Source organism: Dendrobates tinctorius, unplaced genomic scaffold (assembly GCF_039654945.1).
Source record: "Dendrobates tinctorius isolate UK_male_01 unplaced genomic scaffold, ASM3965494v1 ptg000034l, whole genome shotgun sequence".
NCBI classification, from domain to species: Eukaryota; Metazoa; Chordata; class Amphibia; order Anura; family Dendrobatidae; genus Dendrobates; species Dendrobates tinctorius.
The window spans coordinates 10,526,494-10,553,441 of record NW_027361702.1 but is presented as its reverse complement, the minus strand read 5'-3'; the positions used below and the strand labels follow the sequence as shown (position 1 = coordinate 10,553,441).

At 41.5% G+C, this 26,948-nt stretch overlaps 1 protein-coding gene across 4 annotated transcripts in view; it reads right to left on the bottom strand.

Annotated features, from left to right (window-relative positions):
- Window positions 1-1,454: 1,454 nt before the first annotated feature.
- LOC141087528 (diacylglycerol kinase eta-like) overlaps window positions 1,455-26,948 on the bottom strand; it is a 293,759-nt gene continuing 268,265 nt past the window's right edge. For 3 of the 4 annotated variants that reach the window (XM_073573091.1, XM_073573094.1, XM_073573093.1), the window contains exons 25-30: window positions 26,448-26,565; window positions 23,977-24,063; window positions 20,858-20,977; window positions 20,201-20,309; window positions 9,476-9,606; window positions 1,455-7,911 (exon numbers count right to left, since the gene is read on the bottom strand). In XM_073573091.1, the coding sequence (XP_073429192.1) occupies window positions 7,837-7,911; window positions 9,476-9,606; window positions 20,201-20,309; window positions 20,858-20,977; window positions 23,977-24,063; window positions 26,448-26,565 (640 nt within the window). In that variant the 3' untranslated portion in view covers window positions 1,455-7,836. The remainder of the gene's footprint in view (window positions 7,912-9,475; window positions 9,607-20,200; window positions 20,310-20,857; window positions 20,978-23,976; window positions 24,064-26,447; window positions 26,566-26,948) is intronic. The other variant, XM_073573095.1, reaches the window with a different exon arrangement.

Sequence of the window (26,948 nt, the reverse complement as noted above, 5' to 3'; positions counted from 1 at the left end):
TCATTGTTTGAATTTGCTTTCTGGCCTACCTCTGGTTACTAGTGAAGGTAGTGGAGCTGGTTGTATTGACAGAGGGGTCACGAGTTCTCTTTCCGGGCTGCCTCTGGTGGTGACTAGAGGTAATTGAGCTGATCTGATTAACAGAGGCTTGCTACCTGATAATGAGGAGGACAATTGGAGATCTGGAGTTTTTGACTGGAGTTAAGACAGCCGACTCCCTCTATCCCTGCTGGTGATTTTTTCCTGCCTCCTGAGGTCTTAGTTTCCAGCTCAGTCCCTGCATGCTCAGCTAAGTGTTCTTTTCTTATTGTTCACATTTGATCTGGTTTTGTCTATTTCAGTTTTGTGTGGTCAGCCAGCTCCGGCTGGGGTTGTGCTGAATCTCCATCCATATGTTACTGTTTGTGCCAGTTTTTTTTGTCCCTTATTAGATTGGCCTCTTTTTTGCTCTGCTTTCAGAATATACCACAGTGCTGATATAGTGGGTGAAGTCGAGCGACTTCAGTATTTTTCTATCAGACGTGTTGGACATTTTTTGCAGGGTTTTTTGCATGATTGCAGACAGTGTCTTTCCTTTCCTGTCCTGTCTAGTTAGTGTGGGCCCCATCGTTTGCTCAGTCTATTTTCCTACCTGCGTTTGTGTTTTCATCTTGTCTCACCGACAATATATGTTTGGGGGCTATCTATTCCTTTGGGGTCTGCTCTGGGGCAGATTAGATTTCCCCTTTCTTGCTTTAGGCTTATTTAGCTCTCTGGCTGTGTCGAGGCATCTAGGATCATGGTAGGTACGCTCCATGGCTACTGCTAGTTGTGTGGATAGGATCAGGGGTCTGCAATCTGCTTAGTTACCAACCTCTCTGGGTTTCTGTGGCTTAGCTTGGTCTTGCTCTCCTCCTCGGTGACCCAATCATAACAGATCATACAGAGACTCCATGGTGTAAATCATGACACAGGAGTTCTGATACAAATATATCATTGCCTGATTTTCAATAGGAATCTGAGATTAAATGCACTGTGTTGACACTCCACTCCCATTGTGGAAAATGTAGTCTGCATTAGGGGAACTAGAACATAGTGTAAAAATGAATCAATACGACAAAAAAGGCACATCAGCTGACACTGTTATTTACAATGCTTGTCAAAATTTTTTCTCTACTCTTTTAATAAAAACCTATGCTGCAATACATAGACAAAAACATTTAATGTGATGCTTAAAGTTTTATTAATATCTCCATAAGGGGTACTGCTGAGTAGTGCAATTTTGCAATTTACTGCTTGTTAAAATTTTCAGTCATTCTTGAGATATTAACACTTGCATTTACAGCTGGTTGCCACAGAGACTGACAGCAGTGGTCGGTCTCCTAGGCAACAAACTGCAAACAGTCTGTAAGTAAATAGAACGCAAAGTAGCGCCTGTAAAAACTGTAGTAATAATAACGTGAATAAACAACAAATTTCAGAGGGTTTTTTTTTTTAATACCATTTTACAACTTCAGGCTACGAGGGATAACAAAACAGGCACTGGGACAATATCAAGAACAAACATTTACAATATAAATAGTATTTGGTTGCTCAGTCTTAATAATTTGGGCCTAGTCTTGGTTTGTAGAGCAGTTTTAGCAACGTTTGCCCATGACATGTTCGAATGTGTGGGTACATGGAAATAAAACACTGAAACCAGCTGTCAATATAGAAGTACAATATAGAGTCAAACGTATTTACAATGGTTTGCCACAAGTGAACATGTCAGTTATCACAGTCATCAGGGCAGGTGAAGAGGCGCGTGTGGATCCAAGAATGGAAATAACAAAGGGGAAAGAAAGAGAAGTCTGGATTTCAGATGAGAACTTGGAAGGAAGTTTTAGAAAACTCTTTCAGCGCTGAAATTGATAAGACCGCTACATGGTGAAGACCCCCTTATAGGTGGGCATCGCTCTTCACACAGGGATCTACTTACCAATCATACATTAAAAGAGGTTCTCCACCTTACTATAAAGGTTAAAAAGAATGGAACCAAAACTACAGATTAGAAAACTTTCCAATTTTCCTGACGTTTCATGGCAGCTACAGTCCACATCCATATCAATGCATTTACGCTGTTGCTCCTTACTTGCTGCTTAGGTATGTAAAGGGAACCTGTTCACAAACTTTTCATTTGTGCATGTAGCTCTAGCAACACCTTTACATGGCCAGAGCTTTACTGAAAAACCAGCATTGGAATTGATAAGCAGTGAAGCTGAAGAGCTATGTTAGATCTGAGGCCTCTGTCACTCCAGCTCTATTCACCGCCCAGCGCTGCCTCCTCTTGCATAACTGACAGCCTCTGTGCTCTAAGACTTAAGGCAAAAGAGTGAACAATCAAGCAGAGTAGGAGGCAGAGATGGAAAGAAAATAGAGCTAGAGTGACAGAGGCATCAGATTCCACAATAACCATTTTTGCATGTCAGTTATTTTGCTGATTTCTCTGTAATGGAGGAAGGGACTGGCCATGTAAAAGCATTGCTGGACTTGGATTGCCTGAAGTCAAACATTAAAAAGGCCATCAATCAAGCAGGAGAAGGCTGCGCTGGGCGGAGAACAGAGCTGGAGTGACAGAGGCTTCAGATTTGCCATAGCCATTTTCATATCAATTCAAACACTGATTTCTCAGTAATGTAGGAACAGAGCGGCCATGTAAAGGTATTGCTAAACTTGGATTACTTGAAGTCAAACAGCAAAGAGGCCAGCAATCAAGCAGAATGAGGCTGCACTGGGCGGGAATAGAGCCTGAGTGACAGAGGCTTCAGATTTGCCATATGCATTTGCATATCAATACAAACCCTGATTTCTCAGTAATGGAGCGGCCATGTAAAGGTATTGCTGGACTGGTCTTTGATAGAGATACATGCACATATACAGTAAATTGTTTGCATGGGGTGAAAATCTTGCTGACTGATTCCCTTTAAAAAAAACAACACCCATAATTTGTTTAATCCATTAGCAATGTAGTATGCACTGTAGTTCTCAAATAATTATTGTTTTCTCACATTGCTGGAGCCATTTCGATCCTTTATGATCCACATGACTGCACTTCTGCCAGCCCACGCAGCGTCTTCTCTATGGACTGATAATTGTTTCCCAATATAAGCCTATGAGACTCACATCGAGCGTCTCATACATGGACTTCTGGCCGATATGGAAGACACTGGGGAATTGCAGTTACATAGTTCAAAAAAAGGACAGAAAGCGGTGGGAATGGGAGAAGACAATGATTAGTAAGTATTTGACCAAATGCAGTCGACACTGTATACATAATACTAATAGGATAAAGAATAAACATTTCTGTTTTTCTGGAACTTCTTCTTTATAGGGGCATTCCAGTGCCAACCATTGCTTAGCTATGTCCTTCAACATACAAACGTATGGATGCTTAGCTATGTCCTTCAACATTCTCAACATATGGATGTTTAGCTATGTCCTTCAACCCTACACAGTAGTAAGAAGCCTCCGTGTTGACTGCAGCAATGCATGTGTGGACTTAGGTTTTCCTGTTCACCAATTGCATCCAACCAATCTAAAATGTATCACCATGTCAAGAAGACTTCATTGGACAGATCTGTGGGTTCTTGGGAACTGTGGTTGGTTTTATCATGCCACTGGCTTGTCCATCTAGATTTCTGTAAATCATGTCAAGTGCCCTGACGTGGCACTAGAGGTCCTTTTTATGAGTAGGCGGCCCAGATCACTATTGTGCTTTTTCTTGAACTCAGGGAAATCCTGAAGAACCCTCTTATTACATTATTGTAAAGATTTAGGATTGTACCATGGCGTAAACCACTTTTTGTGGATCGTCTCTAGACCTGTTGATGTCTTCTCACCACATTGACAATTAATACTCGATATATTTTTTTACCTCTATCACTTATTTTCTTTTTGATAAAAAGTAAAAGACACAATGCACCGGATGATCTGCTGGAAATATGTTTTGGAATGTTTCAGGATATCAAGGACACCAAGTTGTTTTATTTTCTTGCTGCTTACGCAGCTAAAAGTAGACAATTTTCTTAAAACTTTTTTTTTAGTTAGGTAACTGACATGTAAACAATTCATAGAATAACTCGGAGTTGATTCCAACAGGAACTTCAAATTACGTATCAGAGCATTGATCATTTACACAGTACTCGGTAACAATACAGCTAGGGTTGCCACCTGGGTAACTTGCTGGCACAGCCGGTATTTACATGAAAGCTAAATATTTGTACAGGCAACGCCAAGTGCCAGCATTCTTACATTATCAAACACTAAAGGCCCCTTTACATTTAGCGATGCACCAGCGATCCCGACCACGATATGACTCGGTCAGGATCGCTGGTGCATCACTAAATGGTCACTAGTGAGCTGTCATACAGGCAGATCTCACAGCAATGCAGCAGCGATACAGCGGTCGCTACTTACCTTTCAGACGCAGCGATCCTGACGTCCTCCCGTCCGCATTCACGTGTCACTTGTCGGCGCCAGCAGGAAGCCCAGCAGGAAGCGCCCGACGAGAAATGGAGCTGCGCGATCTCGCTCGATCAGCGAAAGACAGCGGGGGAGCCGGTCGGAGGTAAGTATCACACATAGCGATATCGCTGCTGCGTCACCAAATCGGTGATGCTTTAGCGATATTGCTAGTGATAACGCTATGTGTAAAATCCCCTTAAGTGTGCCGTCCAGTTACTTCCTATTTGTTTTGCATCCTTTTCCTTTGTCAGGCGGTCAACAGTATCAGACTAGGTGAGGTGTGGGGCTGGCACCAGCGGGAGATTATAAGCGGGCAAGGCAGCAGAACTCCAGTGACAGCCCACTGCCCACCTACCCAACCTCTGCAAAAGTGGGGGAGCAGTCACTTAGCATATGTGCACACGTCTTTTCAGGGCAGGCGAACCACGTAAGTTTTTCAAGAAGAAGAAAACATTGGCGGTTTTTTTCCTAAAGCATCTTTTGGTCGTTTCTTGAACCCTTTATTGGTGTTTTTGATCTCCAGCATTTTCTTTTTTGTTAGCGTTTTGTCCAGCATTTTTTGTACTGCCTTTTTCAGTACATTTTTTTTAACTCCATTTCAGACGCTAGGGGTTTTTTTATTTCAAGGAAAAATGCTGACAAAATGCTCAAAAAGACACCCATGAGTATACAGCGTCTTCAGAGGAAACTCTTGAGGAACAGTCATTAATTTTCTTATAACCGCTTGTTGTTTCGCCATTTTTTGAGACCCGAAACGCTTCCATTTTTCGCCATCTAGGGCTCGGTGAGGGCTTCTTTTTTTGCATGCCGCGCTGATGTTTGTACTGATACCATTTTGGGATAGATACAATGTTTTTAGCGCCTGTTATTACGCTTTATTGCAATGTTGCGGCTGACAAAAATATTCTTGGGTTTTGTTTTTTTTTTCCTCATTATGCCTTTTACCGATCAGATTAAATTATTTTAGATTTTGATAGATCTGAGTTTTTTTAAACGCAGCAATACCAATATGTTTAATTTTTTTGTTGTTGCATTTTTTACGGGGCAAAAGGATGCAGAATTGAACTTTTGTCATTTTTTTCCATATTTTTAAAAACATTTTTTATTTTTAATGTATTTGATAGTCCCTTAAGGGTGTGTGCACACGTTGCGGACTCTGCTGCGGATTTTTCCGCGCAGATTTGTCTAAATCCGCAAGTAAATCTGCAGGTCAAAAGACCTGCGGATTTCCTGTGGATTAGCCTGCGGTTTGACACCTGTCATGGAGCAGGTGTCAAACCGCTGCGGAATCCGCACAAAGAATTGACAAGCTGCGGATTTAAATCCTCAGCAAATCCGCGCGGAAAAATCCACAACGTCTGCACTGCGTTTTCCATTTTAGATTGACTAAAATGGTACTGTACAACGCAGCAGAAACTGCTGCGGATCCGCAGGGCCAAATCTGCTGCGGATCCGCAGCAGAATCTGCAACGTGTGCAAACGCTCTAAGGGGACTTGAAGTTGCGATCATCTGATCACTTGTGCTACACATAGCATCAGCCATCATCTGAAGGGAAACATGCAGGCTCGGCGTGCAAGCCCGCATCAAAGACAGGGACATGCTTTGTGTGAAGGGCTTAAAACACGCTGAAACGCTTGAACATATGAACAGCGAGTCATTTTTGGTTAGGAATGAAGATGTTCGTTCTATTGAGAGTTTTATGAGCCCTTTTTCAGGAGGGTTTTTAGAGTGGACCTGCCTGAAAAAGTCGTTGTGTTCATATACCCTCAGGGTGATTTCACACTGCACTTTTGGCCTCTGTCAAGTCGGGATACATTGTATACCTTTCTATTCGACTGCTATGATAATCTATAGAATGGTATCCAGTCCTATAACCCACCGTGGCCCATGATGAGTTTTTTTGCTCAAATGTATGTGCAAATCACCCTATATCTGGGCAACATTCGGGGGCAGCCCTCTGCATAAAGTGACTAAATTGTCTTAAAATTAAATAATTTTCACGACTGAGGTGTAAAATCACATTGTGCGTAAATTTTGGGTGAAAAAGGTGGCAACCCTAAATACAGCACAGATTGTAGAAAAAAAACAAACACCCCGAAGCATAGAAGCCATTTACAAGACACAAAGACTACTCCACCAATAAATATTGCTCCATTTGTACATCCACAATTACAATTAGCCCATAGAACCCTGCCCGCACGACAAGTCATCGCTTCACAACGTGATATAGTAGAACTAGGGGGTTTACATTTCATTGTATCTCTTAAACAACATGCAGAAATGCTGGATTTACGAAAGCGGGAGAAAAAAATACAAAAATAAAATATTTCACAGTAGCGTTGATAGCCCGGAGAGTCAGACGAGAATCCTGGCGCAAAAGTCCATCCGTATTCAATCAATTCAGGACCAGTGTATAGGTAGACTTCATCTTCCAAAACCTAATCTTAATGCAAATCTCCACCTTTTATCACCATTTTTTTGTGCTGATTAATTTTTTAATATAACTTTTTAGCAGTTAAAAGGAATCTGTCAGCGGAATTTCACCCTCCAAACTATTTATATGTAACTCTTACAAAGACAAGTCCAGCAATACTTTTACATGGCCGGTCCGTTCCTCTGTTACTGAGAAATCATCATAAATAGTTTGGGGTGTAAAATCCTGCTTACAGATTCCATTTTATATTACACAGATCCTCAAACTCACTACATAAACAGTGTATTTAAAATCTAATGTACAGGCTCCACCACTAGAGGGAGCACACTGTATACTGAGTATCACAGTATGCAGTGAGACACTGGTAAGGCTCCTTCTAGAGGTAAAGGGGAAGGTTACATCTATGTCTACGCAGAGGTCTTGGATCTTGAATCAGAAAAATTGTGCAACAACTGTTACATAGTTAGCACAGCATTTTGAAACTATCTGATTAAAATAAATGGTTTTAAAGGCTGGAAATTCACTTTAAGGGTTCTGAGAAGAGGTCAACAGAGGATCGATTGGTGTGGTAGAATAGGATGAATAAATTAATTAGTAAGTAATTGAGAAGTATCATGGAATTATGTATCAGAGTAAGAAGAGGATTCCAAATTCTATAATTTAGGCATCGTTTGTTGAGAGAATAAGGAAACGTTCGTATAACAGATGTCATGCTTGAATTGTTGGTTGTATGTTCTTCTAATAACAGCTGGCAGGGCAATTCCGCCCACTGGACAATTAGTTGTGTTACCATGAACCTTCAGAGGAACTAACCCCATATAAATACATTGTGATTTAAAGTCTGTAAGCAGCTGCTCTGTTCTCCACAATATATCACTCTGCTCCAATAATGTGAACATGCTACGTCACACTAATGTTTCTATACAGAACTGGTAATGTCCTTAATGCCCTGCAAAATCCTCTTCATATGGCCCACTTTGGCTATTCCCAAATCCTATAAAGAAAAGCAAAAGGATCAGATTAAGATGGTAAAAACAAAAATACTGAGAAAATGTACATATATAAGGTCGAGTACAAATGAACATGCAAAATCTGGGGCCAGCCACGTTTCTCAGCATCACACGTGCTAGGTGCCATTCTACACATCCGCAAAATGGACAAGACTAGTGCACAATGCAATTTTTTCCCACGAGGACCTAAGGTTTGTATGAAAAATTGCTAATTTGAATTGGCTCATTAAATGGGGTTCTCCAAGAATGTATTTAAATGGCCCCATCACATAATTCAAATGGCAACCCCTCCTAGTCATGTCAGTATGAGCTGCAGTCTGAAGAAACACAGCTCCTGAGACCTGTACCTCAGCTGTCAGAGGAGTTGTAAGCACATATACCTACGTGAGCCAAGGAGAAGGGCTGTTAAATTAGAAGAAATAAATCTTCTCTTTGGCTGACTGAGCACAAAGAATTTTTTTCTCAAGTCTTTTTTTTCTCCAGAAGATTTATTTCTTCTGATGTCACAGCCCTTCTCCTCAGCTCATGGACGTATGTGGAGTTAGGGTACAGCTCTTCTGTCAGTTAAGGCACATGCTTCAGGAGCTGTGTTTCTTCAGACTGTAGCCTCTCCCAACAAGGGACTAGGATGGGCTGCCGTTTTAAATATGTGACGGTGGGCTATATTTTTATATTCTAGGAGAACCCCTTTAACTTGATCTGTGTGCTATCCATATGAAATCCCTTGTACATACAGACAGTGCACAAGCCAAATTAAAAGGGTTTACTGCTGAACAACAATTATCACCTAAACGTTTGAAAAAGGTTAAGTGTGAGCCGAAACACGTCACACATGATGCTACATATGATACATTGATGAAATTAACAACAGAAATCTGCTTTAAAACATGAGTGCCGATCTCTTTACTATTATATTTTCAGCAGCATATGTGATAATAATTTATTGATGGGTGGGAGTTGGGTGACGGATCAGAACATGGAATTTTTTATTCCTGTTAGAATAGGCGTACATACGCATACTGGACCGCCACTCCATTCATTCTCTATGGGGATACCAGAAAAAGCAGACCAGATGGCTCGACAGCCCTATAAAGAATGAATGGGAGTGGTGGTTGAGCATAACCCTGGTGGTCAAGCATGTGCTCTGCTGCTCCATTCTAATAGGGCCAAAAGTTCCCGGTTCTACCAATCAGTGCAGGTCCCACTGTCCGACCCCCAGTAATCAATAACATTACTTTTACATTGGATAAACTAGTCTTAACTGGCACTAAATGTTATTATATGTGGTGACATAGTACATACTGGATCAATGACATTGCTACCAGGATTTCTGAATGATTCACAATGTGCATGGTAACATAAAAAATACAAATGTATGTTGTGTGTGTGATAGTGTTCTAAAAATTGTCGTAGCTTTTCTTGTTCCTTGGTCACAGTATATTTGGTAAAGTGTAATGGTGTTGGCAATTTATAGAACATAAAGACCATGAGTTTACAATGGGGAAGCAAAATAGTGGCTAAAGGAGATTGAATTCCCTGGCAGAATACCTTGAGATCCCTTCTCTCCAGCAGCACCAACTCTGAGCCCTGGATGTCATGGCGGATAAATATTTCCTTGTATTCCCCTAAACCCAAGACTTCAAGCCAAGCTGCTACTTCCTCTGTGCCCCATTTATCCACTTGCAGAGAGACAAAGTAAAAGTGAAAAGAAAAGCAATTAACTGAGTTAGCAACAAAACACTTGGATGAGACACTTGTGCACCCAATGACAAAAAACACATAAGACAAAAAGGCAGACAAAGAAGTACAGTGGTGCTGCTTGAAAGTTTGTGAACCTTTCTATACTTCTGCATAAGTTTGACCTATAACTACATCAGATATTCACACAAGTCCTAAAAGTAGATAATGAGAATCAATGAAAAGAAATGAGTCAAAAATATTAGACTTCATCATCTGAAATTGATCCAATTTCAAATGTCTGAGAGTTCCAAAACTATGTGAACCATTTGGACTAGCAGATAATTTGAGGGTGAAAATCGAGTCTGGTGTTTTTAACCATTGGGATTAGGTGTGAGTGGGTGACCCGTTTTATTGAAAGAACAGGGATCTATTAAAGTCTGATCTTCACAACACATGTTTTTGGAAATGTATCAAGGCACAAACAAATGAGATTTCTCAGCATCTCAGAAGGACAAGTTGTTGATGCTTATCAGGTTGGAAAAGTTTACAAAACCATCCCTAAAGAGTTTGGAAGCCACCAATCCACAGTCAGACAGATTAGGCACAAAGGGGGGGTAATTTAAGACAATTATTAACCTACCTGACCAACAAAGATCACTCCAAAATTGTATAAAGGTCCCGTTACATTTAGCGATGCATCAGCGATCCCGACAACGATACGACCCGGTCAGGTTCGCTGGTGCATCGCTAAATGGTCGCTAGTGAGCTGCCAAACAGGCAGATCTCACCAGTGACATAGCAGCGGTCAGTGGTCGGTACTTACCTGTCAGACGCGGCGATGAAGACGTCCTCCCGCCCGCGTCCACGCTTCGCTCGTCGGTGCCAGCAGGAAGCCGCCGCCGAGAAACGGCCAAGGACGTTCTCGCGCAATCAGCGATAGCCAGCGGGGGAGCCGGTCGGAGGTAAGTGTCACATATAGCGATATCACTAGGAATATCGCTGCTGCATCACAAAATCGGTGACGCTTTAGCGATATTGATAGCGATATCGCTATGTGTGAAGCCCCCTTAATAGTCTGTAAGATCACAAAGGAACCCAAGGTAACCTCTAATCAACTAAAGGCTCTCTTAAATTTGCAAATATTAATGTTTATGAGCCCACCATTAGGAAGACACGGAACAAAAATGGTGTCATTGCAGGATAGCAAGGATAAAGTCAATGCTCTCCAAGATCTTAAAGATCCCCCAGACAAGCCAAAAGGTTATTGAAAAAAATGTTGTGTGGGCGGATGAGACCATAATATAAAACTTTTTGCTTTTAATCACAAATGTTATATTTGGAGAAAGAAAAACATTGTGCTAGAGCTTAAGATCCTTGCAGTATGTGTGGAACATGGCGGTGGTTGTATCCTGGTTTGGGCCTGTACTGCTTTATCTAGGCCTGGACGGCTACCATAGTTGGCATAGCTGCCAAAGAATTCTGAGTTAGATCAGAAAAGGAAAATATCTGGACACCTGTCCATAAGATGAATCTGAAGAGAACATTGGTCATTCAGCGAGACAAATGCCCAAAGCAGACAAGTCGTTATATAAAAGAATGGTGGAAAAAGAGTAAAGTTAAAGTTTTGGAACAGTCGAGTCACAGTGTTGACCTTAATCCCACAGAAATCTTGTGGAAGGACCTGCGGGTAGAAGATCCTGGGAGAAAACCCACCAACATAACAAGAGTTGAAGCTGCTTTCTAGGGAGGAATAGGCTATAATAATTCCTCCACTCCGATGTGCAGGACAAAACAAAAACGTTCAGACAAAATTATTGCTGCACAAAGTGGTCACACCAGATACTGAAAGCAAAAGGGTCACATAATTTTGTGACAAAGTCTAATATTTTGGACTCATTTATTTAATTTGTTTCTCTTTATCTGCTTTTAGAACTTGTGTGAAAATGTGATGTCGTTTTTCAGTTATATTTATGCAGAAATATGAAAAATTACGAAAGGTTCACAAACTTTTAGGCACCACTGTAACTGTCTAGTCAGAAGAGCCCACTGTGTAGCTTTCCTCAGCAAAAATAGTTTTAGAGTAATAACTAAAATAGTAATAACAACTCAACCAGCGGCATACATAGAAGAGAGGGCCACGGCAGGAATCGGATGAGTCCACCATTGCTCTTGGTTTTGCCAACCAGGACAGAAGGGCACGGTGATTATTTCCACCGACACTTGTTACATAACTCGTGGGCTAATTTATCACCTCTTCAGAGAGAAGTCCAGCTCAGACTCTTGTCGCCCGTAACACAGTGACGAGGCCTCCTCTTTCCAGAAGTCCCACAGCAAGCTCCGAGCCCCCCTCTATGTTACAGTAGGTTTTATGGAGGGGCACAACTAGAGCGGCCATCAGGGCATCTGCCCTAAGTGTTTGATGTGCAGGTCACATCAGCGGTAAAACTAAAATTATTTGGTCAATTTTTGCACTGATAGATGAGGACGTCAGACTTATTAGATGCGCATCCACGATGGTCCGATGGGTTTGGACCCCCCACCTGACAACCTGCATTTTTTTCCTACTGCAGGGCTGCGAGGCAGGGAATTGTTCATGGCTTCCTGTGATATAAGTAGAATAATATATAGCGGTGATTGCCTGTGTCGCCGCTTGGCGCCTTGTCTATGCTGAAGGCGGGTAGGTGACGTTATGGAGCTACCTGGCTAAATTAGCGGGAGCCCGGGTAGAAGAGGAGTGAACAACGTGGGAGTGTCAGATGGGAGGTGGGATATTTTATGGTTTTATTGCTGGGGGTGCAGTGGCGAAACAGTTATTCAAAGGTGCACTGGTGACTTATATTGGTGACGTATATTTTTGGAGGGGGCATAGTGGAGGGAACAGTGGTCTAGTATTTATCCAAAGAAGCAGAGCAGCTAAACATTTATTCAAAGGGGAACAGTGGGATTAATATTTATTCAAGCATAATACTTTAGTATTTTTCGCCTTTATTGTCGTTGCTACTTTTCCTCATAATCTGAACTCATCGGCCATGCCTTTATTAGGACAAATCAAACAGATCTACAGTATATTAGATAGCTAAAGCTATGATGAGCATATTTAAAGGGGTTCTTTCACTAAGTTTTTGCTACCCCATCTGAAAACAGTCACTTACTTTGCTGCTATTCTGATAAAATCCCTGTTTTTTCTGATTAAGATCAAGCAGTTCTCTGAATGCTAAGCTCTGTATAACCCCGTCCACACCACTGATTGGCAGCTTTCTGCCTGTGCACAATGTATGCAAAAAGACACCAATCAGTGATGAGGGCAGGGTTATATGGAGTTCATGAATACGCAGGACTACATGGAGGCAGGTTTACTAGTCCTCTAATGATAAACTTGTGATTTTATCAAAGCTACAGCAAGCAGCCCAGTAAGTGATACATCGCTGGAATCAGTGTCTATGCCCCTACTGTTCTGAGCTCATTTTCTGCTCCACCAGTTGAGAGTTCTCCTTCCGTTCTCCCTCTGGTGGTGACAGGAGGTAGTGAGGTTGGTTTAACTGGTAGTGATCTGCCACCTGGTGAGGAGGATAACGATTGGATCTCTGGAGTATCAGACTGGATATAAGACAGCCGACGCCCTATCCTGGTGCTGGTGATTCAGTCTGCTTCTCAGGTCTTGGACTCAGCTCTGTTCCAGTCTTCTCAAGTTAAGTTTGTTTTTGCTAATGTTCACACTTGTTCTTGTTGGTCAATTCAGTTTTTTGTGTGGTCAGCCAGCACGGCTGGGCTGTGCTGAATTTCCACTCTTATTTATCTGTATTTGCTAATTTGTTTTTTTTGTCCCTTATTAGAGATTGGCCTCTTTTTGCTCTGTCTCAGAATATTTCAGAGTGCTGATATAGTGGGAGAAGTCTAGTGACTTCAGGGTTAATTTTGCTATCAGATGTGTTGGACATTATTTTTGTTAGGGTGTTTGGAAGATTGCAGACAGTGTCTTTCCTTTCCTGTCCTTTCTAGTAATTTGGCCCCATCGTTTGCTCAGCCTATTTTCCTGCCTTTGTATGCGTTTTCATCTTGTTTCACCGTCAATACACGTGGGGGGCTGTCTTTCCTTTGGGGTCTGCTCTGGGGCAGTTAGTTTTCCTCTTTTCCTGCTTTAGGCTTATTTAGCTCTCCGGTTGTGATGAGGCATCTAGGACCAACGTAGGAACGCTCCACGACTGCTGCTAGTTGCGTGGTTAGATTCAGGGATCTGCAGTCTGCATAGTTATCAACCTCTCTGGTTTTCTGAGACTTAGCTTGTGTTGTTTTTTTTTTTCCTCGGCGACCCATTCATAACAGAATCACCAGCCATACTGCAGATTCTAGGGTACTCAAAGCAGGAAAAAAAAAGTGTCAGAATTTTTTTTTTTTCTAATGCATTTTTTTCTCTTTTTCTCTGGGGCCGTAGGAGGATTTTTTCCTTAATGGAGATTAAGCAATTGTCTGATCGTGTGGAGCAGTTCGCTGCTGAAGTGCAGGGAATTTCTGCCTATCTCGCTCAATCACATGCTGTTGAACCCAAAATCCCTACTCCTAATGTGTTTTCTGGGGATTGGTCTAAATTTTTGAATTTTAAGAATAATTGTAAATTATTTCTTGCCTTGAAGCCTAACTCATCGGGAAGCTCTGCGCAGCAGGTTAAAATTGTCATCTCCTTGCTGTGCGGCGATCCCCAGGATTGGGCGTTTTCTCTGACACCTGAAAATCCTATTCTGACTAATGTGGATGCATTTTTTCAGGCCTTGGGGTTGTTGTATGATGAACCTAATGCCATTGATCAAGCTGAGAGAACCCTGTTGGCATTAAACCAGGGTCAGGATCCTGCAGAGTTATATTGTCAAAAATTCCAAAAGTGGGCGGTCCTTACTACATGGAATGATAGTGCATTGGCAGCCCTCTTTCGGAAAGGTTTATCAGAGACCGTAAAAGATGTTATGGTGGGATTTCCTGTTCCCTCTGGTCTGGATGGCTCTATGTCATTAGCCATTCAAGTTGATCGGCGTTTACGTGAACGTAAAACTACACGGGAGGCGCTGCCACCTTTTGAACAAATGTCAGAACCTATGCAATGTGATGGGGTTTTGTCTAGGGCGCAACGTCAGGAGTTTAGAAGGCGTAATAAGCTGTGTTTTTTTCTGTGGAGACGCCTCTCATACTATTTCTGTCTGCCCTAAACGAGAGAAACGTTTTGCACACACATTTGCTGTGGGCAGTGTACAACTTTAGTTCCTTTTGGCAATTACTCTGATCTGCTCCTTGTCCACGTTTTCCACTAAGGCTTTTGTGGATTCAGGAGCAGCTCTGAATCTGATGGATTTGGACTTTGCTAAACGTTGTGGTTTGTCCATGACACCTCTGCAGACGCCTATTCCTTTGAGGGTTATTGATGCCACTCCTTTGGCGGAGAATAAACCTCAGTTTTGGACCCAGGTGATAATGCGAGTTGCCTCAGACCACCAAGAAAATTGTAAATTTTTAGTGCTGCATAATTTGCATGATACTATTGTTCTGGGTTTCCCCTGGTTGCAAACTCATAACCCAGTTTTGGATTGGAGATCTGTGTCTGTGGTGAGTTGGGGTTGTCAGTGTGTTCTTATGGACGCTCCTGTGTTCTCCACCTCTCCTCAGTCTCATGATCCTGATTATCTGGCTGATTTCTCTGATGTATTTAGTGAGAGTAAGTTTGCGTCTTTGCCCCCTCATAGGAGTTATGACTGTGCAATTGAGTTGATGCCGGGGTGTAAATTTCCCAAGGGTCGGCTTTTCAACTTATCTGTACCCGAACATGATGCTATGCGATCCTATATTAAGGAGTCGTTGGAGAAGGGTCATATTAGACCATCCTCGTCACCTTTAGGAGCTGTTTTTTTTGTGGCCAAGAAAGATGGTTCATTAAGACCGTGTATTGATCGTTCCCTTTACAAGATGACGGTTAAATATCAGTACCCGGAGTGCCTGCTGGTTTACTAAGCTTGACCTCAGGGGGCGTATAATCTTATTCGTATCAAGCACGGGGATGAATGGAAGACAGCGTTTAATACTCCGGAGGGACATTTTGAGTACCTGGTGATGCCTTTTGGGCTCTCTAATGCCCCTTCTGTCTTCCAGTCCTTTATGAATGATATTTTCCGAGACTTTGTGGATAAGTTTTTGATCATCTAGCTGGATGATATTTTGATCTTTTCTAGTGATTTGGATTACCATGTGTAACATGTCCGGACTGTGTTCCGGATTTTGAGGGAGAATTCCCTGTTTGTTAAGGGATCAAAATGTCTCTTTGGTGTACAGAGGATTTCATTTTTGGGATTTATCTTATCTCCATCGACTATTGAAATGGACCCGGCCAAGGTACAGTCCATTTATGACTGGGTTCAGCCTACTTCTTTGAAGGCTCTTCAGAAGTTTTTGGGTTTTGCTAATTTCTATAGTAAATTTATAGGTAATTTTTCTAGTATTGTCAAACCACTGACTGATCTGACCAAGAAGGGAGCTGATGTGCTGAATTGGTCTCCTGAGGCTGTCTCAGCATTTCAGGAGCTTAAGCGGAGATTTACTTCAGCTCCAGTTTTACGGCAACCTGATGTCTCACTTCCATTTCAAGTGGAGGTGGACGCTTCTGACATTGGTGCAGGAGCTGTTTTGTCCCAAAAAGACCCTGTGACTTCTAAGATGAATCCCTGTGCCTTCTTTTCTCGAAAGTTCTCCCCATCTGAACGCAACTATGACATGGGGAATCGGGAATTGTTGGCCATGAAATGGGCATTTGAGGAGTGGAGACATTGGTTGGAGGGAGCTAGACATCAAGTTGTGGTCCTCACCGATCACAAGAATCTGACTTATCTGGAGTCTGCCAAACACTTGAATCCTAGACAGGCTAGATGGGCCTTGTTTTTCACGCGTTTTCATTTTGTGGTCTCTTTTCTTCAGGGCACTAAGAATGTTAAGGCAGACGCCCTTTCTAGGAGTTTCTTTGCTGATTCTCTTAATGTGACTGAGCCTACTACTATCGTAGGTGAGGGGGTAGTTCTTTCTGCCATTTCACCTGATTTGAGACGCGCCCTGGAGGAATTTCAGGAGGATAAACCTGAGCGTTGCCCTATGGGAAGATTGTATGTTCCTGACCAGTGGAGAAAGAGAGTGATGTCTGAAGTCCATTGCTCCGCATTGGCTGGTCATCCAGGTATTTTTGGTACCAGAGATTTGGTGAGTCGGTCGTTTTGGTGGCCAGCCTTGTCTCGTGATGTCAGGAATTTTGTACAGTCCTGTGGGACTTGTTCTCGGTCTAAACCCTGTTCTAGTTCTAGTGGGTTGCTGATGCCCCTGCCGGTGCCCAAGAGGCCATGGACCCATATCTCAATGGATTTTAGTTCTGATCTTCCAGTCTCTCAGAGAATGACTGTTATCTGGGTAATTTGTGATAGATTTTCGAAGATGGTCCATCTTGTACCACTCCCAAAGTTGCCATCTTCCGCTGAGTTGGTACCCTTGTTTTTACAACAGGTGGTTCGGTTACACGGGATTCCTGAGAATATTGTGTCCGATAAAGGGGTCCAGTTTGTTTCCAGATTTTGGAAAGCCTTTTGCTCCAATCTGGGAATTCAGTTATCCTTCTCCTCCGCGTTTCATCCCCAGACCAATGGGCAGACTGAGAGAACAAACCAGACCCTGGAGTCTTATTTAAGATGTTTTATTTTGCCCTTGGCCGAATTTGCGCTGAACAATAGAGCTAGTTCTGCCACCTTGATGTCACCCTTTTTCTGTAATTTTGGGTTTCATCCTCGATCCTCTTCAGGGCAAGTGGAATCTTCGTCCTGCCCAGGTGTGGACACTGTGGTTGTGAGAATGCAGCAGATATGGGACCAAGTGGTGGATAAATTGTCACTCTCTCAGGAAAAGGCCCAGCGTTTTTCCAACCGGCATAGGACCATTGGTCCCCGGTTTGGTTGTCGTCTAAGAATATTCCTATGAAGGTTGAATCTCCAAAATTTAAGCTAAGATTTATTGGACCTTATAGGATTTTGGAGATTCTTAATCCTGTTTCTTTTCGATTGGCTCTTCTTATGTTCAAAATCCATAACTTATTTCACAAATCACTGCTGAAGAGGTTTGTTGTGCCAGTAGTTCCTGTGGCGGCACCTCCTGACCCTGTATTGGTTAAAGGCAATGTGGAATATGAGGTAGAGAAAATATTGGATTCTCGTTTGCTTAGACGGAGACTCCAGTATTTGGTCAAATGGAAGGGTTATGGCCAGGAGGATAATTCTTGGGTCTCTGCCTCTGATATTCATGCCAATAAATTGGTTTGTTGTTTTCACCGGGCCCATCCTGATCGGCCTGGTGGCATGGATGAGGGTTCAGTGACCCCTCCTCAAGGGGGGGTACTGTTATGAGCTCATTTTCTGCTCCACCAGTTGAGAGTTCTCCTTCCGTTCTTTCTCTGGTGGTGACAGGAGGTAGTGAGGTTGGTTTAATTGGTAGTGATCTGCCACCTGGTGAGGAGGATAACAATTGGATCTCTGGAGTATCAGACTGGATATAAGACAGCCGACGCCCTATCCTGGTGCTGGTGATTCAGTCTGCTTCTCAGGTCTTGGACTCAGCTCTGTTCCAGTCTTCTCAAGTTAAGTTTGTTTTTGCTAATGTTCACACTTGCTCTTGTTGGTCAATTCAGTTTTTTGTGTGGTCAGCCAGCACGGCTGGGCTGTGCTGAATTTCCACTCTTATTTATCTGTATTTGCTAATTTGTTTTTTTTTGTCCCTTATTAGAGATTGGCCTCTTTTTGCTCTGTCTCAGAATATTTCAGAGTGCTGATATAGTGGGAGAAATCTAGTGACTTCAGGGTTAATTTTGCTATCAGATGTGTTGGACATTATTTTTGTTAGGGTGTTTGGCAGATTGCAGACAGTGTCTTTCCTTTCCTGTCCTTTCTAGTTAGTTTGGCCCCATCGTTTGCTCAGCCTATTTTCCTGCCTTTGTATGTGTTTTCATCTTGTTTCACCATCAATACATGTGGGGGCTGTCTTTCCTTTGGGGTCTGCTCTGGGGCAGTTAGTTTTCCTCTTTTCCTGCTTTAGGATTATTTAGCTCTCCGGTTGTGACGAGGCGTCTAGGACCAACGTAGGAACGCTCCACGACTGCTGCTAGTTGCATGGTTAGATTCAGGGATCTGCAGTCTGCATAGTTACTAACCTCTCTGGTTTTCTGAGACTTAGCTTGTGTTGTTTTTTTTTTTCCTCGGCGACCCATTCATAACACCCTACATTATGCTGCTCTCAGATAAGGTGGCAAAAACTTGGTGACAGATTCCCTTTGATATTGAACCATTGAGAGCCCTACTGGGGAGAGGATTTAACTAAATCCCAGCTTAATTTTGGCAATTTAGACAAACTAATTTTTAATAGGAAGGTTTAAAATAGAAATAATAACCCATCTAAGGGTTTGCGCCGTACATTTTTCAATGGTAAAAAAAAATGCATTGTTTTATAGTACCAGCAAAGTAAATGAGATTTCTGAAACTTGTGCTCTTTTTTTTCCTTGCAGGTTTGAACCAACAAACCGTTTTTTGTCTTTTTTTTTTAAATCTGCAGCCGCTCAGTTCCGGCTTTTTTCCTCCCGCTCAAACAAATGAGAAAAATTCAAACAAAAACGTATCAAAAATGCCAATAATAAAGCGCATCATTTACACAGCATCTTTCCTGCCAGCACACTGTTTTTTTTGGTGAAGAAAAGTCTGCTGTGAATACTCAACAAGTGTTAATAATAATAATAATAATATTATTAGCTGTGTTCATTCTTCAATCTGAACATCGCCTTTAAGTTGACATAATATACATAAGGTTAGTTTCACACTTGTATTAGGAGGCACAGCGCACGGCCGCCAAGTAGCTCCGCCCCCTGCCGCGCCCCCTCTGATCAGCTCCTCCTATGGGCGCATGACGCTGTATATGACCTGCGTACCCTATCTTTAGCATTGGGCACGCAGGCCGTGCGCTGGTGTGCTTTTGGCGGTGCAGGCGCCCTTTTGACGGTGCACCGACGTGCGCCAAAGGCACCGTGTTGCATTTTGGTGCGCTCGGCGCACCGTCAAAAGGGGGCGCATGCGCCGCCAAAAGCATAATAGCGCATGGCCTGCGTTGCCACTGCTAAAGATAGGGTACGCAGGTCGCATGCAGTGTCATGAGCCCATAGGAGGAACTGAACGGAGGGGGCGCGGCAGGGGGCAGAGCTGCACGGTGGCAGTGCAATGCGCCTCCTAACGCAAATGTGAAACCAACCTAAGTGAGGAGAGGGTCTTTGCTTTAAAGACACAATTTTTTTTTTACTTCTAGAAAGGGAGCGCCTGGGTGGGACAGGATCCAAAAAGTTGAAATGAAAAGATTTGATTGTTTGTCATTTCAAATAAAAAGATGTAACGGAAATATTTGCAGGTAGAGATAGAGCAAGTGTAGACGGAGGACTGTCCTGTCAGCAGCTCGGCCGTAACGTGAATGGTCTGTGTCACACAACCAAATGATCATGGTGCACAATGCAAACACGCAGAAGCGCGGGGTATGCTCCCGAGCACGTACCTGTTAAGGAGCTGTTGGATTTCTGCTTATGAAACTTTTCTTTTTCTTTTCTTGGTTTTGAAATAATTCGGAGTTTTAAGCTTCCTTTACCGCTCACATCCGTGTTTTCCTGATTGTGACAAATGCATACATTTAACATTCCCTACATGGATATATCATATATCTTTATATCAAAAATAGTAGAGGAACTATGATGGTCTTTAGAGGGATATATACAGTATATAATTTCCCAATTGGGGAGAACCCCAAGTAAACCCTCACTAGAAGACCATAAAATGTAACTTTTATTTTTGTTAATTAAAATAAAGTACATATATTCAAAGGGTATAAAACATTTTGTCCCTAATCTGTCTCAGAAGTCTGCAGTTATTTTATGCAGTGTTCCTGCTAATTTATATTTATAAAGTGTATAGCACCCGGTATGCTAATACATATTGGCAGAATAGGACAACAAATTTTATCACCAGCGTCCCCCCAACATGTTTCACCGTGCTAGCGGCGTCATCAGGGGATGGGACATATGTTTACTCCATTCTGTGTGTGCAACAATCTATCTAGCACATATACTTTTTTATAATTATTTGCATTATAGAATAGAGAACAGTTAGAACTATGTATTAAGCATTTAACTGACCGCCAATGTCAGACAGCCTTTACCTCCACAGCTGATTTAATGATCTGTGCAATCCAATGGAAATCGGATAATTTCTGCAAATCTTGACTCACTCCATTAATAGCGCAGAGCAGACCTTCCTCTTCCTGAGGCGACTCCCAGTGCTACAAATAACAAAGAAAATCATATACAAGACACATCAATCCTTATTCTTTAATCAATACATATTTAAAAAAAAAAAACACATTGACCCACATTGACAACTAGGCCATGATGGCGTGCTCCTATCTGTGGTCCCCTGATGAGCCCTTAAATTAGGAGGAGGTGAAACGCGTAGGGACGGGACGATGATATTGACAATATTCAGAAAAGTGACCGACAAAGTTTTTTTGTTTTTTTTGGCATGTTTGTGTCTGCAATCTGGGATTATTTACTTTCCTATTTATGGAACTGCAGCATTTTCTGTGTCTTATTATAGCAGAGAATATGGGCTATCTAGCTCGCCTTCATTGTGTATATGCTGATGCTGAGTAGATGCATGACACTTTAGTCCATTAGGACAACTGAATATTTGCACTTTATTATTGAGCAATTTATTAAAACACTGTAGGGAAAGCTCTTAGATAGTTATTCAACAATATCTAGGTAGTGGAATTCTTGGCTAACTAGTATTTCATATGGCCCAGTATACGGGATAACTGGTTGGCTCAAGAATACCTACTTGTGAGGGTCAGTCTGAACATTTACATGTATATTGGAACTAATATCCCTACAAAAGACTTAGTGTTTTACTATCCTCAAATTAAGGCATTGTTCTTGACTCAATCTAGAGGTACTGTCACACTTAGCGATGCACCAACGATCCTGACCAGCGATATGACGCGGTCAGGATCGCTGGTACATCACTAAGTGGTCGCTAGTGAGCTGCCACACAGGCAGATCTCACCAGCGACATCGCAGGGGTCGGGGGTCGCTACTTATCTGTCACACTAGGCGATCCTGACGTCCTCCCGCCTGGCTCCACGCTCGTCTCTCCACAGGAAGCGCCGCAGGAAGTTGAGGACGAGAAACGGTCCAGGACGTTCTCGCGTGATCAGCGATAACCAGCGGGGGAGCGGTCGGAGGTAAGTATCACACATAGCGATATCGCTAGCAATATCGCTATAACGTCACAAGTTATAGCGATATTGCTAGCGATATCGCTAAGTGTGACAGTACCTTAGGATCATTAAAAAATATTGTTGTTCTTACAAGAAAATTTATTTGCCATTGGTTACTCAGAATCACATGTGTGTCAGTTTTGTGGTCTAGGTGTGGTTTTGTTAAGTTTTGTCTTTTTGCATCTTCTATTGTGTTATGTGTGTAGTCCTTTTATTTATAAAGGGACTATTTTAGATATTCACGTATAAATAAAGGAAAAAATTAATGGTGGGAAGTTATTCTCACTTGTGGTTATTGGTTTCAAAACCTACCTGACAAATAGGTGCTTTTAGCATTTTTCTTTTGTAATATATCTAGCTAATTGAGTAAACAATAAAGTTCATTTTTTATGGGGGTTTTCTCTACGGTGTTATAAATAAATACATATTTAACATTCAAAGATTTGTAGTAACTAAAACATGATTGAATAGGATGTGATATTTTTACTGATGACATTTATGCTCTGATACGGTCCTGGCTGTTCGGATTATGGGTTTATTTACTAATAATCTACTATAGTTTATAGATTATTTAGGATTTATGGATCTTCACTTATGGGATTATTTAAAAATACTAAATTACTAGCTTGGCTCGTGCAAAATTTACGCACATTGGTCGTCAGGAGCACAGGCAATTTCAGAAAAAGCAAGCTGCTGAAATGTAAATGTATTTCATGAGATGATGAACACAGACAGGTATTTATATATGTAGCTTGGTAATACAATAAATTGGTTTGATAAATAGAGGCCAAAAAATATCTTTTGGTTGAGATGCCACCTGGAGGTCATTGTGTTTTTCTGCAGGTTTATGAAAATGAATGTTTAAACTGTATTTAGTGATAAAATCGTGAATGTGTGGTTTGTGAATGCTTTCTTGCTGAAGGGGGCAAGTTTACCTTTCATATGGTGTATAATTTGTGTGTGTGGGGCAAAGTAATCAGTGAAAAAGCAGTGCATGTTTACAAATGTGTTTGCATATGTGACTCACTATTTGTGTGTGGGGCAAAGTAATCACCGAAAAAGCAGTGCATGTATACAAATGTGTTTGCATATGTGACTCACCTGCAGTGAAGTATGCAATCCTCCAATGTGCCTGAAAAAGACTGAGCAAGCACTTGAGCAAGCTGGAAAGACCCCAAGGCAAATGTTTGGATTTGTTTGTGATGTCTGTAAGCAGTTTTGGGGTAATGTGCTTTGGGGTAGTGTGCTGTGACCTGCAGGTAATTTGACCTTTCAAATGGTGTATCATTTGTTTGTGTGGGTGCAGTATGAACAGAGCAAGTGTGCAATTCAATAGGCAGTGCATGTTTACAAATGTGTTTGCATATGTGCCTCACCTGCAGTGAAGTGTGCAATCCTCCAATTTGGCTGAAATAGACTGGGCAAGCAGTTCGGTAAGGCAAATGTTTGGATTTGTTTGTGATTTCTGTAAGCAGTTTTGTGGTAGTGTTCTTTGGAGTACTGTGGTGCCACAGGTCATTTTTCCTTACTGCAGGCTTATTAAAATTAATGTTTAAACTGTATTTTGTGATCAAATTGTGGACGTTTGGTTTGTTTGGCTATTTTCTTGCTGAAGAGGGCAAGTTTACCTTTCAAATGGTGTATCATTTGTGTGTATGGGTGCAGTATAAACGGAGATATAAAGTAATCACCGAAAAACAGTGTTTAGAAATAATAGAATAGATAGTTTATTAATTATAACTGCTGAACACAGATCACACCAAGCTTTACAAAACAATTAAAAGTGGACGTGGACATTCACGTGGACTTCTGTGTCTTTACTTGTAAGGAAAGGCATCATTTCATGATGTCACAATAGACAATGGTGCAGATTTATTAACTCTCTGATAACTTGGTAGTCAAAAATTAGAAAAACAAGGTTGCCTTCTTCCAGAAACATCTCTACCCCCTTACATTTTTTTTGACATCACATGATACAAGTATTGCGTTTGCTGTGAATTTACCTGCTTACTTCCCATGAAGGCTCTGGTCTCGGTGTACAATGCCTTGACACTAATGGCCACATCTACTGCTGTATTTCTGCTCAGCAACTACAGAAGGAGAATGAGAATTTAGTTAGCTAATAACTCTGTATTAAAGTCAAAACATTTTGTATCCCAAGTGATAGATGCATTTATTACCAATTCTTACACCCTTTGAATATGGTCAACGAAGTGGATGTAGATCCACAATGATCTCCTTCTTGAACATCAAGACAAAGTTCTCCATCAGTGCCATTATCATTGGCCACAAGGCCACAGTGCTCATGCCCATCTCCTAGTTTATCGCACTCCCTGAACACCAGCGCCCTAGTGACATATTCATCTTCCATTACTCGCTCTCACCCTCCTTGTTTCTATCCTCTCTCCCTCTTTATTGGATGAGAGTTTCCCTGTCAGATGGAATTTAAAAAACAGAATTCCGCTACTGATTTTTGAGTTCCGATAAAAAGTCATGTGCTAATATTCTGCGGGTCAGAACGATTAAATTGAGTCCTGATGTTTAGATACTTTTATATTTTAAACATTCTTTTTCATCTTTCTATGGCTGGAGCAGTGTGAGAATAAGCTATCATTTTTATTGGTGCCTTTCCGGCATACGTACTAATTGGTGATCACTTTTTATTCCGTTTTTTAGAGACGAGGTGCCCACAAAGCATTCAGACATCTTTTTTCCATTTGGAATTATATTTTAATAGCTTAGAAAGTTACACATATGGCAATTGTTGCATGTACGCCACTCAAGATATGAGTTCTTGTTGGAATCCTGGTGAAATCTTACTCAGGGGACCATTACTTATAATTCTTCACAGTAGATGGGAGGTAACGGTTTACAGGCAGGCAGTTATGACACAGTTTTGAGCTAGAGTTGATCACAGGGGTTTTATTCAAGCTTCTTTTCATCACACAGAATCACTCATCTTCATGCAATGCTTCATCAATATATATGAAAGTCTCTTCACAGATAACTTCTCTTCTCACCCAGTGTCTTAACCTAAGCAGAACTGTACCTTCCTCATGCAGTGAGGCGGGGGTAAGGGGATGAGTCCGGTGCTGTAACTCTCTCACTTCTATCTTGAGGTAATAGAGATGCTTCGGGCTGTCCTGCTTCTATGATAACAGCAATCGCTTCCTAGGAAGAACTGGTCTATACAGCTTGTCTAATTTCAGTCTGACAGGAGACTATCTAGCACACACCTTACTCTTGGTTGTCCCAGACACAATCACACATTTCCCAGTATTCCCTGGGGCTGAGCTAACCTCTCCTTGTCTGCTATAACCATTTTAACCCCTATAGTTGCTGGATGGACAGTGCAACTTTTGTCTGTCATACACCAAATATATTTACTTCTTTACAGATTAGATATTTTTATGTAACAAATGGGAACTGGAGGCACTTTTAGCCATTTATACTGCCCAAACCGTGGGCGCAAACATTCTTGTTGCTTTTTTTTGTTTTTTTTTTACTATCCTGCTATTAGTTTTCTATTCTGCCAACCAGGAGAAATTGAAACCAGACAGCACATAACCATGATACCTGTGTGAATAGAACCTAGGAAACATTTTAAACATGATGAATGTAAGGCCACATTCCAACGATGAGATTTTCGTGAGTTTTCAGCGTTGCTGATTTTAAGCTCCTATAAGGTAAATTAGGTTACTTGGTCTTTTGGATAATAGGTAGAAAGATACCGCACTAGAGCCCTGAATATGAGATATCCAATTAATACTCAAGTAAGTTACATATGATCACTGTTTCACTGCTTGGAGACTGCATATTATACCCAGGGGGCCACCCAACCATATATTTCTGTATGCTATCACCCCATATGCGTACAGGTTGGATATCTCATATTCAGGGCTCTAGCGCGGTATCTTTCTACCTATTATATATCTTTACGTTCATTTTGACAGCACAGGCACAGAATCTGTCTAGATACCAGCGGCTCTAGCCTATACTTAATACCTGAGCGCGCCAGTGGGCTAATATATTTTTTGTTTTTACTTGTTTCATTCTTTTGTGTTTTTTTTTAATGCATTTTTATATCTTTTTTTGACTCTGAATTCTTTGTCTCTTTTTGGTTCGTCATGTTTTAGAAAAGCTGCTTTGCTTTAGATATTTCATAGTATTCGGCTTTGACAAAACTTTTTGATACAGTCATGTGCATTTTTTTTTACCAGCAGATTTCTGCAATTCTATGGGGAACATCCACACATAAAACTCATCGTACCCGCAAGAGAAAATGACATGTTGCGGATTTCCAACACGCACCACAGGGCAGTTTATGCAGTGTGGGAAAAAAAAGCCCCATGGGCAAGAGATTTCCATAAATCCCATCCATTTCTGGAACTGTAAGACGTCCTTTACAAAACATGCCTTTTCCAAATACATTTTGCAATTTTTCATTACATATGTTAAATATTTTTTTTCCTACCTCAGGTGAATTGTTTATCTTGTTGGAAAAAGCATCATTTAATACCGCGAAGCTGCCATTTACAGCGTGCGCCAGTTCTTGTTCTATGGCCTTGTGTGATTTAGCAGCTTCCCGGATTCTGCATAAAAACAGACATCATTTTACCAACATGTATGTATGTATTTATTTACTATGTTTGCTTATATTTTATGATCCCAAAATGTACCGAAAAACGGACATGTGAATAATGACCAAGTAAAAATGGTCAACCCGTAATACTACATTTGGAAAAACATGTCTGAAAGTTTTGACAACTATCAAACTTCAATCCAGTTAGTGAATTGGACAGTCCCTTTAAGACCAGTTTCACGCACTCTATATTGCGACACTTTTTTTTACATGTAGCAACAAGTAGACACAAACAAAGATGTTCAGTATAAGCTCTTATACTGTATGCACGAAGATATCACACCTATACCCAGATTGGTATAATGGTAATGTAGTTAATACCTTTTCAAAATA